The following is a 19096-nucleotide window of genomic DNA, read 5'->3' as shown; positions in this document are numbered from 1 at the left end:
ACTCACTTCTAATGTACTAAAAAGATGTTTGGATCTTTTAGAGAAAAGCAATTCTTGTTGCTAGAATTGATTCTAGCCAACTCTCCAATTTGTAGCTTTTGCATATCAGAGAATCAATTCTACCATAACTTTGATGTCTGATATATCTTTCTTAATTGCCTTTTACTTAATTGCCCATAGACTGGTAACCAAATATATCGTGCAACTATTGTCACGTTGTTTAAAATAAATTAATGTTCTGCTAGTATAATGCTTATTCGCATACACATGAATTTTGTAATTTAACTCTACTAATTATTTTGTAGTCAACCAACAATTTCTTTTTTTTTAATATAACTATATATTGAGGGGTAACCTTGACGCAACTGGTAAAGTTGTTGTCATGTGACCGTAAGGTCACGGGTTCAAGTCTTGGAAACAACCTCTTGTGTAAAAACAAGGTAAGGCTACGTACAATACACCAAATGGTGGGACCCTATGAAATTAAAACTTCTACCAACAAAAATTAAAATAATTACCTATAGCAGAAAAAAAAAATTAATATTTTATATCAATTTTGGACCGTTATTTAAATTTATGTTGTATATTTTAAATAGTTTAAATTGAAACAAAAAACTTGTAAATATAGTGTTTAAATACACCCCTTTTGGTAATTACACCCTCAAAAGCAATTTTGATCCCAACTATCCAAACAAAATAAATTAATAAGAATCACTTCTACATAAAGGTATCCAAACACAAATCAATTTATACTCAACACGCTTTTAACCAAAATCAGTTCTATCAAAATCAATTTTGTCAGAATCAATTTTAGCCACGGGCACACCAAACACACAAATCAAAATCAAAATCAAAATGTACTAGTCTGAATCACCCGAAGAAGTAACTTCCTTTCAGTAATTATCCAAATGATTTTGGGGTAAATAGTCATTTTAGTTGGTAACAAACACTTATAATTACTTTATGTTCATTAATATTGTCATGTCAATTTTTACTGGTATATTTTATGAAAGTTTTTGCATTTATTGCATTGAAAATTAAAATCTTTAATTTTATTAAAAAATAATTTATACATTATGAATGTTTAAAGAATTTCCTAAAAACACTCGTTAACAAGACTCATATTTCTTGTAAAAAAAAAAAAAAAAAACAAGACTCATATTTATTTACTTTCGTATAAATCCTTATTAGTATTTGTATACTGTCATATGGGTGTTTATAAAATTTGAAAAATGTTAACCAGTGTCTCAGGTCACCGGTTAAGGAAGCAAATATAGTAACTTTTGCATTAGAAATTGTGTAATCAATTTCTCAAAAGTCAAAAAAGTATTATTTTTAATTCAAATTTTCCTCCTTTGGATTCCTTAACCAATGCCCTGGGACACCGGTTAACACGACCAATAAAATTTTGACCAATGCCCAAGAGTTATTGTCTAATACTTAAGGTTTTGATACACAGATTATGAAATAAAATTAAATAATCATTAGACATACCATTTTTACTAAACTGCCTTTGCTTTATAAAAAAAAAGGACAAACTTAAAGTTGCATTGAAAATTGTGTGCGAGAAAAATTGGAGTATTTATTGAGGGTAAAGTTGGAAGAAAGAAAATAAAGTTGTATTGAAAATGTAAAGTAATATTTATTTCAAAACATTTTTTTAACTAAAATGACACTCATTGTGAAACGAAAAGAGTGCCAAATAATATTTTGACCAACGAAATGTATATTCTAAGACAATTTTAAAATTTCAATTTCAATATATCAGAAGATTAAGATTAATGTGGTCATCAGTTACAAAAAAATACTACTTTCGCTTTGATTTTGATAGTGAGAAAAAAGATGTACGGTAAAGATTGGATGTGATAGGTTTTGAAAAATAAAGTGGTAACTTTTCAAAAAAAAAAAAAAAACTTTTCATTTAAATGTAAACATGACTAGGAAAATAAATGTAAAGTAAAAAGTTGAGGTCGTTTGGTTTCCTTCCTCAACAAGTTTGCACGAATTTTGTCTTATACGGACTGACCAATGACTATGGTCGGTCATAGTGATTATTACCAAGGTGACACAACACAACTCACAAGCCACAAGGTGGTGGGTCGGGTCGGGTCGTTTCTTTTCCTTAATTTTTCATCTTCTTATCTTAGCCAAAACAGCTGCTGCTACTAGGCTACCTAGGACCTAGGAGTCCTATCCATTTTTGTCGTTATTAGTGGGGTATTTAGTTAACGACGAAAAATATCCTTATTTATTAATTTTGTTAAGTCTGCAGTAAATTAACCTAATATTTTCCCGTTCATTTGCTGCATTAGGTTAGCCAATAATTTAACCTAACAAATTTCATCTAAAAATCGTACCAATTTCATTTGCATCCTCTTGCCTTTTTTTCCCTTATTTTATTAATCCTTATTTATTAATTTTAGTAATTCCATCTAATCTTCTTTGATTTGCTTCTACAGTAATTCCTCAGCAACTAGCAACTCACCATTTTCTCATCGGAAACCTGTCCCTCCACCTTTTCATCTGTGTCGCTGAACTCAGTGGCTGATTGAGGTAATGCTAGATATGCTTCTCTAATGGTAGCAGATCATTTGCTGTTAAATTGGAGAATTTGACCCGCTTACTTTTCTTTGATTTTTATTATTCTTGCTAATTTGTATTTTTTTTTTCTTTTCAGATCCTATTCATATGACTTGATCTTAGATTGATAAAAAAAATTTCGATTTTGATTTGAACGGAAGTACCTGTAACTTTTTGATTTGAACGGAAGTCACAATATATCATGGACTTTGTGGTTTTGAAATTAATTCACGGTTCGAAGACAGCACAACCTTTTGAACATAACCCCTTTCGGCGTGCTTTAGCTTTATACTATGGTCCGTCCCGGAATCAGCACACCGCCCGATGATAATATCGCCACTCTGCAAATTTGCTCCAACAAATGGAAAGCCATCATCATCAAGGCTATCAACTCGACCAATTTTACTCTGTATCTTTCCAAAATTAACAATGTCTTCAGGCTTCTTTCTCTTTTCTGAAGATTCCTTATTCTCAATTTCAGCTTTGACTCCTTATATGCTCAGATCTGAACATACCTCGTTGCAAATAAGCACGGTTCATAACCAAGGAATCTTCTTGATTATATCCGAGATGTACATTGACAGCCACAATTGCATTCTGCCCATTATAGAATTCAGACTTCGGAACAACTTTACTCTGACCTAGATATCCAGGTTTTCCGAGACAATCGGATGTCATTGTCTGAAAGAGTGGTCTTTGTGGATAAAACAGTTGGTGAGACAAAGCATCGACTCTTATATTTGGGTTTGTCGTAGCAAAGCCAATGGCCTGAGAAGAATGCTTCTGGGATTGGTACAACACTCTCCTAGCATGGTCATGATTTGCAAATGGAACAAGTGAACAGCTTAGACCCAATAAGAACGACATATCAAGTTCACAATGTGTGTACTTCACGGAAGATTTTCCCTCTTTGCCAAACAAATACTGAACACCCCAAGCAGTCTTGAAGTCCTCTTCTTCTTCAGGACCAATCAGCTCAATCACGCCATTATCCAATAGGGACTGGAAAGATTTATGCTCCGACTTAGATCCTTTAATCTTGAGCAGATTACTAACAACCAAGAGTGGACGGAGAATCCTTCCTGCATCAGATAATATGCGCACTTCTTGTTGATACTGATCTCTTTTGATTTCCACCTAAATAGAAATGGTTTACGCTAGGCTCAAAGAATCAAAATCAACAAAATCACAAATTTATTGCAATTACTACAGCATATGTTTTACATTGCAATTGCTACGGCATATTTTTTATATACTGAACCAGGAAAAAAAATAGGGAAACAATAATACAATCGAAAGCTTACAAAGTCAACATAATTGAAAACATAACGTAGGAGGAAGAAATGTGAAAAAAAGCAGTATTGGAAGCTTCTCACAAGGGGAAAGTGGGGGATGTGCATGCTCAGCATTGAGATTCTTTAATTTAGTATTTTGAGCAATTGTTTCACTTTAAGTTGTTGTTCTCTATTTCTATAAAAGGTGCTATCACAATCTTATCAAAACAATAAAGTTCCAAAACTGAAATAATGGCAAGCTATTGACAAATGAGTAAATTGAAAGATAACTGAGAACATAATATATATAAATCAATCTTTGACAGAGGAGAGGGACACATAAATGACAGTGTTTTGCAGAGGTAGTGTATATAGAGACATGGTCTCGCTCACACAGAAAGCAAATTTCAAACAAATAATATTATCATGCTAACCATTTAATCATATGTTGGACATAAACTAAGCTGCAAAGTTATTATATTCAATAAAGGCCAAGTTTCCAGATACTTAATACATAAATAACTATGTTATTTGTTAATTAATGTATCATCTGCTACGCAAGTTGAAATGCTTTAGGTTAAGCTATTTAATATCAAATTAACAGCAATACAACAACCTTTTTCCACCATATGGGTTCTCTCCATGACTCATATGTAAAGTAAGTGCTTTAAAAATATATAAAAGATGACAAAGGTAGATTAAAAGCGAACCTGATGAGGCAACTCATTTCTCCGTCTTCTATTTCGTAGCTCTGCTACAAATGATGTGGAATCTGAACAAACTCCAACCCAGTCCCCATTTAGGAAGACTTTGTCTTTTTTCCCCAGAACGGTCATAGTATCATCAATAAGTTCTTCCATCCCACAATCAAACAGCTGAGGAACTACGGATGCAGTTACATTGGTACTTACTACTCCTGTGACAGCCAAATTTTACCAGTCCACAATTTTCACCATCTGGGGTAGAAAGGAAACAAACCTTACCCCAATGAGAAGGATGCCTGCAACCATAAGCTTCCATTAAAATAAATGAAAGCATTTAAATTTTTATCATAAAGCAATAGTTCAAACATACAAGACAGCAGCTTTGAACTTTAAACTTAAAAGACAAATCAAGTAATCATTGCACTACACACATTTGAAGCTACTAAGACAATGCCAGAGACTAGATCAATCCATGTAAAGTTTGGGAAGTTGATACTTATAAAGTTATACTCATGCTGGCGATGACTAAAGAAGAGATTAATTTACAGGTTTTAACATGATTTATTACCCAACCATTTCATTTAGAACGTACTGTTTTACATTTACGTCCCCTCAATGAAAGCACATTACAGAAGCTGATAGTGATTTTAATGTCAAAAATCATTTCTTGTTAACACATACACCCTCTGGTCACTATTATAAGCAAAACTTTGCATTTTAGATTCATTCAATTAATGATGTATATGGTCTTTATTATAGACCACATACATCATTTAATGAATGAATCTAAAATGCAAAATTTTGCTTATAATAGTGACCGGAGGGTGTAAGCATTAAACAGGAACCACAAATTTCAAATCATACTAACCCACTTTTCAAAATGAACATCAAAATACACCTGTGATTAACACACATACACACGCAGTTGTGTTATTTGAACATCAAAATACAAACACAACCTATGTGTTTATTTCCAGCTCTACTACTATCTACACAACAACAACAACAGCAACAACAACAACAACAACTACCACCAAACCTTTTCCCACTATTTACACACAAAAACCAAAAGACACCCAAGTAATTTTCAAGTCAAAAAATCATTTCACATAACACAAAAACATGAAATAAGAACAAAAAAATTCCAAATGAAGTTAACCCACATTTCAAATTGAAAACTTTAAAAAAATGACTAACCTGAAGTTGAACATCAACTTTCATTTTGGAAGCATAAGTCATCCTCTGCAACCTAGCATGTCTAGGAAGCATCTTCATCTCTTGAGCATTCCCTTCACCACACCAAAACTTAGGTCGATCAAGCGTTACATTCCAAACTTAACCATGGCATAACAGTGAGATCACCGAAAGAATCAAAAGCGGATTGAAGACCAGAAGTGATGAATTGATTATAGGAGTTGATTTGGTGACTGATTAAACCGTATTGATCGAAGAACATGACGAAAGCTCTTTTGCAAAAGTATTTGACCATATCCTCGCCGAGTTCGTTGAGGATTTCGGATGGATCTTCTTCTTCATCGTTGAGGTCGATGTCCATTTCTGTGTAGATATGCTGTTAGCGTCTTTGCTTGAACCTATGTGATCCTCCATTGTTGTACGGAGATGGAAAATTAGGGTTTATGGAGAAAGGGTTTTGGTACAATTTACTCCATTAGTGTACTGTGGAGTGTGACTGAGTTTTTGCGGAAATGTGTAGTAGTACTACTCTTGTTGTTCAATAATCCCCATTTTTTGTACCAAAAAAATAAAAAAATAATCACCATTTTTTTTTGGGCAAAAGCAACTTTCCATGGTGGGAAATTTTTTGTAAGTACTTTCCCACCTTAAAGAACCACATTACTAATTTAAGCAAAAAAATAGTAATTTATGCTCAAATAAAGGTTTAAATTTTAATCTCTTTATTTTTGCAAAATTGTAATCTCTTTATAGTATAATAACAAGTCTCAGTTTTGTTAAAGGTAGTGCTAACATGCAGTAATTTTTCAATTTTTTAAAAATAAATTGACATAAATTTTAATATATAATTTCTATATTTAATATTTTTAACATATGTCCTTAGACATGTGTTAGAATTTTTATTGTTAAAAAGTGGAGCTCTATTTAATTTAAGGTCATGTTAATTAGCGTTTTTGGGACACTAGTTGAAAAGGTTAAAAATTAGAAAACTTCTATTAGATCCAATATTAAGAATGACACCTCAAATGAAGCGTAAATGGTATTAAGTGGAAAAAAACGGGCAGCAATTGGGTGACATAATGCCACCGTAACATTAAATCTGGGCCACACAACATACATTGCCATTTGCATCTGGGCCACACAACACATCCATGAGTACATTTGTGTGGCCTAGATTTTAATGTCACGGTGACATTATGTCACCCAAGTATTTTCCCAAAAAAACTATGAGATGTCAATAAAATAGTTTTAGGGTCATGTTTACTTAATAAAGTAAAATATTAATGAGTGTTCGGTGACACTTTTTAAGAACTTTAAATGATACTTCCTCCGTTTCAAAATACATGTCGCTCTCAACCACTTCATACATGTCAATGCACATCTTTGACCGTTAATATCTTTAATTATCTAAAAAAAAAACTATAAGAATTTAATATTTTAAAAAAATATGTCGAGACAAATCAAAAAACATATTACATGCCAACATTTGTATTTATATATTAATTAGAAAGTAGGGTCAAAGTAAGTCATACGAATAGTGCACGTTGTAAAAATGCGACATGTATTTTGAAACGGATAGAGTAATTTTTTATGAAAATTTGTGTAATTAGTGCATTGGAAATTATCGAACAATAGTGTCTTATTTTAGAATATTTAACGAGTGTTACTTGGGCATTGGTTAGCAAGACCAATTAATAAATATAGATTGCATCAAACAAATGTTAATTAGAAAAACATGATATTATTGAACAATATCATCAATTAAATGAAGTGTCATGCTAATAAGTGTCATGAGGGGCATTGCTTAAAGAATACTTAAAAGAAAATTTTATCTTAAAAATATAAGTCAAACACAAGTCAAAATCATAATTACATTTTTTTTTATGCAAAAGTTGCTTTTTTTGATCCTTAAACAATGCCCTTAAGACATTTGTTAGCATTTTCTTTAAATGAAATTCTCATTCATAGAAGTAAGTTAGTCAAGGGTATAGTAAATTATTAAAGGGTGTATGCATGGTCAAATGAAGTCATTTATTAAATTTTTGTTGCTTAAATATACATCATTCGAGTTTTCGTCTATTAACTTACCAATCATTTCAAACAGCCGCCACCGTAAACATTAATTATTTCCCTTCTAGTCTTAATCTCGTTTGATTACTGATTTGGCACGGGTTACTGACATGGCAATGACATGACACTATCTAACCGTGAAATCACTCTGATGACTCAGCAAAGACAAATACGAAAAGCCAAAATTACCCCTACTTCCTTCTTCACCAAGTCTAAATTTTGGTGAGTCATCTAAGACAATGTGAAATGCATCATCTTACTATTGACGCCTATTGCAATTTGAAAGACAACTAGAATTAATCACTCACTTTGTACAACTAGTTTGTGTCACTAAGCATTTTTAAATTTAAATCCAAAAAAAGAAACCGAAATTAACTGTTTTTACATTTTTTCCAAGAAAGACTATATGATTCATCAGAGAACTTTGAAAAATACCAAGCTGAAAAGAAGTGTACAAAGACCAAGTATGATAAAGGGATACATTTACATATCAATTAATCTTTAAAATACTTTTCAAAGGTTTACTGCAAAGATTCCATAGTCAGGAAATACCAAAGCAACAGTTTGAAGTTTAAACAAAAAATTACTACAACATTTGCATGAACAAAAGACATGACAAGTTTATCATAAGTGCATTTTCACTTCCCATTTTTTTTCCTTCCCTGTTTTTTCTTGGATTTGTTTTTCTTCCCCTTGTTAGTTCCTTGAGAATTATTGGACATGTTTACTTTTGATTCCTTCAAAACATTTTGTCCACGACCATCATTGCCTACTGCAGTGTTGGCTTGTGATGGATCAGACTGAACATTGGTATTCCTCTTGCAAGACAAATTCAGCTGATTCAAGATGTGTGCTACTTTTGATGGCATTGCAGAAATTTTCTTTGAGAGTTCATTTGCAGTGCACTTCTCTATCACCGAATCATTGGAGAAGAGGCTGATAATGAAATAAATAATTTTTGTCAAGTTTTGGTTAAAAATAAAGATCTTGATAGCGAAAAAAAAACCCTAATGAATTTTAAATTATTTCTTTTTCCAAATTATGGATTAGAAGATTTAGCTTGTATAAACCGCTATTTGTTTGATACCGATAATGGAAGCCGTTTAGGTATATTAAGGATACATATGTATCCTCGATTGAAAATTTAATTGATAATCTACATTTATCATAATATCTCTCGTAACATATATGATATCGGATATGTGAACATATATATAAACTAAAATTTAACAGCAAAGCAAAACGAAACATATTGCAAAGTCTTAAAGTTATGAACCAAAAAAGTTGAATAAGATTATTTGTGGCAAGTTACATATATAACTTACCTCGACGAGGCTTTAAGTTGCTTCATTTCATCAAGCAAACTCACCAACTCTCCCATTTCATCTTTGTTTTCCAGATTAATAGGATTTTGTACCAACGAAGTCAAAAGTTGAATGCAAGGATCAAAAAAATCCTGAAGAAATAATGAAAAAGGTGAAAAAACAATATACTTGTCATAAAATAATATAAATATTTTGATAGAGGCTTATATTTGCATTTTATTTAAACACGGGAAAAAATGGGCATATTTGCATTTTATGTAAACACGGGAAAAAATGGGCGCACCTGTATTATTGTAAGACATGAAACATCGGTTGCCGACTGAAATTTTTCCGACAAATCCCAGAAGCAGACAACATTCATAGACATGTCAATTCCATCTTGAATTTGTCCATCTGATTCCTGATCTAAAATAGAAATAGAGGGTTCTGTTATTACTGTTGCAGTTTCCACGGCCATACTGTCGACTCTGCTGGGAAATAATGTTTGTAATATGAGCTCTCTATTTGGCACGTCCCTTAATCCACAAAAACAGCATCTGAACACACGATTTCGGAAGAAATGTTATGAAACCTGACAATGACCAAAGGGGTTTCCAATTACTTTGAATGCATCAAAAATGACTTCCAAACCCATGTATTTATTTCCTTTCCGAAGAACATTGCAAAATTCCAAAGGAAATTGAGCGGTTATATCGCTGTTCTTCAAGAAATAGTGAAGTAAATGTACACAACCCCCAAAGTTGAGATGAAGCAAACACACTGAAGTAACCAATCTAATGAGAAGCAATGTAAAATCATTCTTCACATCCAAGTTTGATTTTTTAATCCAGGTTTTGGTACCATTTTGATCATGAAATAACTCATGCAGGATATTTGCAATGAAATCAAGGACAGATATTATGTCTGACTCTACAACAGGCACAATGCTCAACATTGAAAGAAAATTTTCATCTTGGCAAATAAGCCCTTCCGTGAAAGATGACTTTGTTGTGTAAATGAAACATTTCTAGTAGCCGTTCAAATGTGATACATACAGCAGTAGCCTCTCAATAAGATACATAAAGCAGCTGGGAGACATATAGTCAACTTCCTTCATCCAATTCACACTACAAGTATACTACAATGCTTTGAAAAGCCTATAAGTGCGACCAACCTCAAAAGTCATTTCATTTTCTGAATTTGACTGTACGCTTTCAATGAATTCTTTCCAGGGTGTATTGTTATCTTCAAATCTTTTCAGAATTTGCAACAACAGTTCATCTTTTACATTAGCTGTGCCAAGAACCATAACTACCACCCTTCCAATTTGACCATAGGTCAATCTTCCTTTCTGTTTAGTGTTTTCATAGATCACCTCTTTCAAAATATTCTGACAAGCTTTAGTTTCCCTTAGATAAAACATTTCTTTTGTCAGTGTTTTCTTGCAGTCAAGGGGGACTAGAAGGTGGAATAAACACTCGATTGGTGTTCTGTAAAATATTTTCAAGTTACAGTGTCCATGGCTAAAACATTTGGACTTGAGAAGAAATTTTGAGACCTCATAGATATACAATAAAGACTGTACCTGACAGAATTCAGAAAAAGCCTTATTAACTGAAAACTTGTAGAGTGCATCGAGGTTGCGCAAAACATCCATGCCAACAGATAGTAACCCTGAACTCCAATAATTTTGAACAACAGAAAGTAAAGGTTGAAAATCAACAGAGACTAGCCTACCATTCTTCTTTAGCAATCTATCTCCCAATTTCTTCACCCAGTTTGCGTCAGGGATGAGCAAAAGGTAAATGTCATTGAGATTATAAATCTGCTTCTGAGCACCCAAATAATTGAATGCAAACTTTACATAACTGCAATGCTGATGAGGCTCTTGAGGTTTTAAATTTAAAAGGGATTCTAGCATATGAACAATGTTATCCTTCCAACATGTCCAACAATAAAACAATGTCTCCACAGAAAATTGATTTTTCAAAATCATGCCTTCGGCAGAAACATCTAACATATTGTCTTGGCATACATACTTAGAGGTGTTCATACGAAAATGAGAATCCAGCAGTTTCCTCAAACATAATATTTCCCCTTGGATACTCTTGTAGATGCGAGAGGATTTCAACTGATTCATTATTTCAAAAATGTTATCATGCTCATTTGATAGTATTTCAGCTTCTGTTGATGCAAGCTCATAAAATCTGTTTGACACTTCCTTTGCAAATGCCAACGCTCTTCCCAAAAGCTCGGCCTTCTGCGTAAATTGCTTCATGGGCCATGCTATGCTTCCCTCATGCCAAAGAGAATTTGCAAGTACATAGAAAAGCACAAGTTCATATGCTTCCAAGAATTCACCAACTTTTCCTAGCAGATCAGCCTCATGAAGAATATCACCCATCATCTTAGCAATGTTTACAGCCTCCATAAAGTTGTCTGATTCCTCTTCTAATTCAAGAAGCTCATCAATTAAGCTTAATGATTGTAAGAACTCACGCTTCAAATCCATCGAATGAAAATCTCTAACAAACTTCATCATAGATTTGATATCTTTGTAGCCAAAATATTTTCGGGCACATTTTTCCAGAAATTTCTGTTCAATTGCGTACAGATTATGACTATTAGCCTTACCAGGATCCACGCTTTCATTTTGTTTCCAGTGCTGAATGTAATGTAAGCCAATGTCAAACAATCCACGTTTTGCACAAACATTCAAACAATATAAGAAGAAATTTCCTCTAGCATACACTTGAGCAGCCATTTTGTGACAACCAGCTAAATAAAAGCAATCCCCTGCCCTTTTCAAATCAGACTCACATTTTTCCAAGTAAAGCTTCCCTGTTAGCAAAAATAAGATTAATTTTGAGTAAAAGTTCATAATGCAAAAAATAATCTAAGCATGAGATTCAATTAAAATGTGTGTAAGCTTTGGCATTGCCATTAGGGGACTAAAAAAAGATGATTACCCTATAATATTTGCTTCTACAACAAAATAAGTCAAATCCATAACTCAAATCAGACGGAATCATCAACAACAAAACTATTACCGACACTCACATAACCTGAAGTCATTTAAATAGTATCGGTAACTACAATAAAAGTTAGGTATAGATGAAAGTTGTAACCACAACACATGCTTTGTCTGGAGGAAATATGCAAGTCACAAAATGTTCAGATTGAATAAAAGAAACTATCTCTCAGTTCCCAAAGATGTGAGATATTCCTACGACTACCAGATTGCCCTCTCCCCATAAATAACCTCTCAATAAAATTGTTCCTAATACCATCACTAGCCAACCTGTTAGCATATCAACCGCTTCCTACATATATGATTTTAGCATTTCTTCTATTTCCTTATATACTCTCCATATCTTTGGAAGAACAAATAGTGAAAGAACAGTTATATAACTTGAAGTAAACAAATTTACTGTAGGTGCTTGGCACTGTTTCATACACACTTCATGCTTATAAGTGTGGTACTGTTGTTCAATGTTATTACTAACATAGAAGAATTAATTTATTAAGGTGAGTAGAAAAGAGAAATCATCCGAATACCAAACAACACATAAAATCAAAATCAAGGAGACAACTTCCAAATGTTGGTGTCCAGTTTTATATTACAGAACCACTTGTAACCAATTTGTATTATGAGGATTGATATTCATTAGTTAAAAGAACTTTATAATTTAAAATTCTAGAGCAGATTCAAACTAAAATCGGGAAAAATGAACACAATATGGAACTTGTAGTATAAACATGCTATTTGTGTTCTAAAATGATGTCCTTACATTTTTCAATAGAAAATGCCATAAAATAACGATATAGATGCCAAAACCGAAGTTCATACCTGCTCTTTTATAATCTCCCAAATCAGAAAAACATTGGGCAGCAGACTCGGCCATTCCTATGCTTTCAAAAATTTCACCAGCTTCCCTGAGGATTGCATTTGCATCCTTAGGATTCAAGTCATGTAAACGGTTTGCAGTTGCCCTAAGACCAGCAGCCTTAGACCTTTTTTCCCAGTAAGAGTCCCTAGCTCTCTGAAAACACATTGTTGCCATCTCATAATTATTTTGATAATATAACTGCAAAGGAACGGATAAAATAATATATCATTTAGAGAAAAAAGAATACTATACAAATGCGGTAAAACAAAAAGCTTTGCTCTACGCATTACATTGTAATGAAAGTATAAGACTATTTGTGATATAGTATAATATCACCTACGAGGTATTTAGGTATAGAAATAATTTAATAAAAGGGAAACCCAGTGCACCGAAGCTCCCGCATATGCAGGGTCCGGGAAGGGGTCCCACCATTTGGTGTATTGTACGCAGCCTTACCCTGTTTTTACACAAGAGGCTGTTTCCAGGACTTGAACCCGTGACCTTATGGTCACATGACAACCACTTTACCAGTTGCGCCAAGGTTACCCCTCTATAGAAATAATTTAATCCGCAAAGAAAATTATAAATCTATAATAACTATCTAACAGAAAAATGAGACATATTAATAAAATTCATTACTATGAAAGCACAACGAATCTAATGGCGGACCACAAAAACAACCTTTTTGCCACGAGACTTCCATTCTTCTGAACTACTAGCAACTTTCATTGCCTGAGCAAGGGAATCATCCAGTTCTTTGAATTGTACAAAACGCTTCATTTTCCAATAATCTAACATGGGTTTACAATACTCCTATGCATTCTCATAAATCCACAATCTCTGTCTTGTACTAGTTATAGCCACATATAGTTGTTTAAGCTCAGAACACAAAGTTGTGTTTGGAATCATTGAAACTGGGAAAAGACTTGGATTCTGTAGGTTCCAGCATATCTTGTTCATTCATATACTCATAAATCACCCTCCATTGATTTTTCAAAGGTGAAGTGCCAAAAAAGTTGTACAGCACTACATCCTGCAAAATAACATAAATGACCATTAAAATAAATAAACAAAACATTGAAAACAAAATTAATCAGACAAGATGGTTTTTTAACTACCTGAAACTCAAGCCCTTTACACTCCAAAATAGTTAAAACCAGAGCTTGTTTTCCAACATAGTCTAAAATTTCCTTCCGAGCGTAATCATCACGGACCAAAATCACTTGCTCTGCTCCAAAGCCAACAATTTTCCCACTGTCATGTCCAGGGTTGCCAAAAATAGTTACAATGACATTTTTTCTACTTCCGCATTCAAGAACAACTGGAGCTTCCCCGTATATCAAACTGGTCTCAAACTTCAAAACATCAATGGAATGAGGGAAAAAACGATAAAGAAGCTCAATGGTGCTCTGGGATAATTTCAAAACTCAAGCATGAGTTCGAAAGTTTTGATTCAACAAAAAGGTTTCTGAAACTTTCACTTTATCTTTTCCGTGGTTATCAAAACTTCTCATTGATTCTAGCACAAATATATACAAGAGAGATTTGATATCCTGGAACCTAAAATCAATTCCCCTTGCAATGGTCTGTGCAGTATCCCCACAAAATACGAAACCCTCTTCTACATTTTCGGCACACATATACATTTAAGAGTTAATAATCTTTTACCCCCCGCCATTTGGGGGACTTTTGGTATACCCCCTAAGAAAAAAACTTGGAGATTCCCCCCTGTAATATAAAGATTCCTTGGTTTACCCCCCTAAGGCCATCTGACTGGATTAAAGAGATGATGTGGCACACTGACTGTGCACTAATTAAAGAGGTGGCACGCTGACGTGGCTTTTTAAATTTATTTTCCAATTTCTTTTGTTCCATTTGAATTTCTTTTATTAAAACTTAATTTCATAAATTAAAAACATTAAAAAAAAATCTTTTCTTCACCATTTCCTCCTTCCTTCTCTCTCTCGTCCATAATCCCTATCCTCCCTTCTCTTTCTGTTCTTTTTTTTTCCTCCCTTCTCTCTCATTCCCATTTCCTCCTTCCTCTCTTCTCTTCCTCCTTATGAGATTTATGAGATTTACGTGATTTATATGATTTTTATGAGATTTACGTGATTTATAATATTATATGATTTATGTGTTATGTGATTTTTAGAGATGTTATGAGATGTTGTGACTTATTTTATTATTTAATAAAATTAGATTTGAAAATAAAATAAATATAGAGATGTGGGGCCGTTTTATAAATTTAGAGAGTTTGGCGGTTCAAGAGGAAATAGAAAGAATAGAAGAGGTGTTATAAATAGAGAAGTTAGGTTTAGAGAAAGACATAACGTACGATCAGTTTTTGGTGAAAAGGGGAGAAAAGTCTAGAGAAGGGGAGGAGACCTGGAGGCTGCCCATTTCATCTGTTATAAGGTAAGGGTGGGACTATCTTTCACTAATATTAAGTCTGTGATTCATTAGATTGCATCTAACATGTTTTAGGATGAGTTGTGAGATTATAAAGATTAGGATTTGATGAGAATTTTGATGATTAGATGTTAGTAAACCGTTTAATTGATGTGAGAATGATGTACAAACCTTAGATGATTCATAAGACAAATAATTGAAGCTGTTTTGAGGTTATAACCAAGAGATTAGGTGAGTTTTTGAGAAAACCGAATTCTGCCCGAGCCTACTGTTCATCGCTCGCCGCAGCGAGCAACCCATGTACTCGCCACCGCGAGTGAGTTAGCTCGCCTTGAGAGCAAGTAGGTTTGAGACTCCAGAGAGCTTGTTTTGCTCGCCGCAGCGAGCAAGTAGCCCATTCTGCCCAATTCGATTTATTGCTATTCTTTCGCACGTGTAGCTTAAAGATGGACCTTGAGTAGAGAATGAATGATATTTAAGTTATTGGAAGCTGTCCTAAAAGACTAAGTTAATATGACTAAATTATTAATGATGTGAGATTGTTATATATGCACTTTATGTGTTACTTATGATGCTTATGTTAATGCGATGTTTAAGATGTTGTTGATTATCATTTGATGCTGTTAAATTACAACGTTATGATATGAATTTATAAGTGATGCATGTGTTGCTGTTGATCTTTACTAAGTTGTAAATGCCAGTCTAAGTCAAAGAAGTTATAAGATGTTCATGAAGTTTCTGAGATGTAAGATGCTGAGTCCATGCATACTCATTTAAAAGATAAGGGCTCATGCCCTAGGAGCTTTTGCTCAACAGAGACGAGGGATCATGCCCTAGGAGCTTTTGCTCAATAGCGACGAGGGGTCATGCCCTAGGAGTATATTTATGCTCATAAGTGATGAGTCATAATTTAGTCTATTTTTATGCATTATTTAGTATCGTTTTATTTAGATTTGGTTTTATTTTATTTTAATATTATTTCCTTTTTGAATCTTTTACTTCAAATTGCATTTTATTATATTTTAGGAACGAATATATGGTGGAAGGTGTCTTGGAGCAAAAGAAAGAGGACTGGAGCAAATACAATACAAGAATACGAAGATACGAGACAAAAATATGTCTCTACCAAGTCAGAAGCTTGGCACGGCCCGTGCCAACATGTGGCACGGCCGTGCCACCCTCCAGGACCACTTTTGCTGCTTTTCTTCAAGCCCAAGTTACTCCGTTGCAGCTTTACTGTTTTGCCCTTATAGTAGCTTAGTTTCTAAGTCAATTGTAAAGCTATAAATAGAGTAGCACTCCATCATAAACATTCATCTTTTGTTCTTGGAATAAAAGTTCACGTTTATATTATTGTTCTTTTACTTTATTGCTTTCTCTCTTCTTCCCCCATGTCTACAATGAACGTTAGTGAGTAGACTCTTCTTTGTCTTGGGATTGTTGGATAAGTCTAATGACGTAATCCGGATCAAGCCAAGCCTTAAACCCTAATTATATGTTACCTTAATTCCTAATCTAAATTCACCGTTTTAACATGAATTAATTATTATCAAACTGTGGAAGCGAACGCGGAGGGTTTGATAATGGTTAATTCATCATCACAGATATCAATTCATAAAGCGAACGCGGAGCTTTGATATCCGAACAAGTGAATTTAGACAAGGTTTGCGAAACATGAGAATAGTCTAGCAAACCTTGGGACACATAAAGTTTCGATCTTCAAGGGTCCCAAAGGCAATCACCCATGAGAATAGGTGTGGTTGTTGGAGGGATACACTCACTGACTTCGAGAGAAGCTGTGATATGCTAAAGAGAAACTTGTCCTTAGAAATTAAGATTAACGCATAATTATAAGTTTAAGGCTTGCTTGTGAAGAGATTCGTTGTTATGACGAACCAATAATCCCAAGGCTCTTTATTTATTATTATTGTTATTTACCTTCAGCAACTAAACCTCCCTTTTTATAATCTTTCTTCTTTTCTAATCATTCTCTAAAAGTTAATTGAATTCATAACTCCCTAGCGGAACGATACTCTTTTACTACTATTACTTCGATAGACCGTGCACTTGCGGTTTGGCTCTATCAAGTTTTTGGCGCCGTTGCCGGGGAGTTGTTGTAATTTGATTAACTTTTTAATAGTGATTAGACTGAAAAATAAAAAAAAAAAAATCTTTTTCCTTATTTTATTTGATTTTATATATATAAAAAAAAAAAAATCTTTTTCTTTATTTTATTTTATTCTATATTTTGTTTATATTTCTTTCCTAAATAAAAAAAAAAATACATATCTTTCTTTCTCTCTCTCTCTCTCTCTTAATTTATTTATTTCTTTTTTTTCTATCTTTTAACAGTTTTGATTTCAGGCATGGCTCAAAACTACTATCAATGGACCTTTTCCCCCCTTTCACCACCTTGTAAAGCTTATGAAATTTTTGGTCACACTGGTGTTGAATGTCAACTAGACAATGTTGTTAGAAGTCCCGAGCAGGTAAACTATGGGTTTAGGAATAGTCAAATTTTTTTTCAAACCCCTCAAAATCTTTTTGGACAACAAACATCACCACCCGGTTTTGCAAACAACCAAAGAGTCTCTCAAAAATCCGACTTGGAACTTTTGATAGAGAATTTTGAATTAGATAACATTAGGCATAACCAAGAGTTTAAAGTCAAAACTGGAATTTTGAATGACTCTCTCAATAGGCTTTCCGCAAAAGTGGATTCTCTTTCTACTCACAACAAAATGCTTGAGACTCAAATCCCTCAAGTAGCCCAACAAGTAACCTCTTCCCCACAACCCTCCGGAGTCTTCCCGAGCCAAACTGAAGCCAACCCCAAAAGCCTAATAAACGCTATTACACCTAGGGGTGGTAAGCAATTAGAAGACCCCGTTGTGGAAACCAAGAAAATTGAGGTTGAGGTAGAGAGTGAAAAGCCACAAAGTGAGAAAGTTGTAGTAGAAAGTGGAGAGCCTCACATATCACCACCATATGATCCAAAAATTCATTTCCCACAAGGGTTTGATGAGTCCAAGTTAGATGAGCAGTTTAGGAACTCCATTGCAATCATTCAAAGCAAATTGTCATCTAAACTTAAGGATCCAGAGAGTTTTTCCATACCATATGTCATAGGATCCAAGACTATAGAAAGAACCACATGTGATTTGGGGGAGAATATTAGTTTGATGCCATTGTCCCTTAGTGAGAGATTAGGTATCGGATAGAGAAACCTTTTGATCGTCAAGCTAATGACATTAAACGAGCGCTTCGTGGGAGGCAACCCACGCATTTAATTGCTTTTTTTTGTTTGTTTTTCTTTGTTTTAAGTTGTTTTGTAGGTAATTGTCCAAGCATGATTCAAGAAAAACTGAAAATTTTGAAGCCCCCGTGACCAGAATGTTGGCACGGCCCGTGCTAAGGTTGGCACGGCCGTGCCAACCCAAAACCACCCAAAACCAAAAAACTGGCAGAATGTTGGCACTGCCCGTGCCAATATTGGCACTGCCCGTGCCAAGCTTCTGCACCACATACCTTCAAAAAATTTCTTCGCCTTCCCCATTCACTCACTTCTCTCTAAAAACTCCATTAACCCCCAACCTCCAAACCTCCATAACTCCACCAAATCCAAGAAATTCTTAACCAAATTATCCCAATTCATCATTCCAAACATC

General features: G+C 34.0%; 1 protein-coding gene and 2 pseudogenes across 3 annotated transcripts; all 3 read right to left on the bottom strand.

Moving 5' to 3' along the window:
• Positions 1-316: 316 nt before the first annotated feature.
• LOC146915142 (DNA-directed RNA polymerases IV and V subunit 2-like) lies at positions 317-6113 on the bottom strand (annotated as a pseudogene). The gene is made up of 5 exons (XR_015016597.1): positions 5894-6113; positions 5756-5847; positions 4929-4981; positions 4565-4854; positions 317-3717 (listed from the first exon to the last, which is right to left on the bottom strand). The product of XR_015016597.1 is annotated as a DNA-directed RNA polymerases IV and V subunit 2-like (transcript).
• A 2174-nt stretch (positions 6114-8287) lies between these two features.
• On the bottom strand, positions 8288-13076 carry LOC146915141 (uncharacterized). 2 transcript variants are annotated; one of them, XM_085716292.1, is made up of 3 exons: positions 9431-9514; positions 9148-9278; positions 8288-8758 (listed from the first exon to the last, which is right to left on the bottom strand). In XM_085716292.1, the coding sequence occupies exons 1-3, from the start codon at positions 9512-9514 to the stop codon at positions 8461-8463; spliced, it is 513 nt and encodes a 170-aa protein (XP_085572418.1). In that variant the 3' UTR covers positions 8288-8460. The 2 variants fall into 2 exon arrangements, 1 of the variants encoding a protein (XP_085572418.1); XR_015013252.1 differs by lacking the exons at positions 8288-8758; positions 9431-9514 and adding an exon at positions 12977-13076 and having other exon boundaries at positions 9229-9278.
• Positions 13077-13673: 597 nt separating this feature from the next.
• On the bottom strand, positions 13674-14662 carry LOC146915140 (uncharacterized; annotated as a pseudogene).
• Positions 14663-19096: the final 4434 nt, after the last annotated feature.

The sequence above is a fragment of the Medicago sativa genome, chromosome 6 (assembly GCF_051527215.1).
Source record: "Medicago sativa cultivar Bolivia chromosome 6, Bolivia_mono, whole genome shotgun sequence".
Classification (NCBI taxonomy): domain Eukaryota; kingdom Viridiplantae; phylum Streptophyta; class Magnoliopsida; order Fabales; family Fabaceae; genus Medicago; species Medicago sativa.
The sequence above is the reverse complement of the archived record's forward strand: the minus strand, read 5'-3'. Positions and strand labels throughout refer to the sequence as shown.

Excerpts from the sequence above, each read along its gene's own strand:
- LOC146915141 (XM_085716292.1), bottom strand. The coding sequence starts at position 9,514 with ATGTCTATGAATGTTGTCTGCTTCTGGGATTTGTCGGAAAAATTTCAG. Across the intron at positions 9,279-9,430 it reads CATGTCTTACAATAATACAG|GATTTTTTTGATCCTTGCAT; the intron begins GTGCGCCCATTT and ends TTATTTCTTCAG. Across the intron at positions 8,759-9,147 it reads CAACTTAAAGCCTCGTCGAG|CCTCTTCTCCAATGATTCGG; the intron begins GTAAGTTATATA and ends TTTCATTATCAG.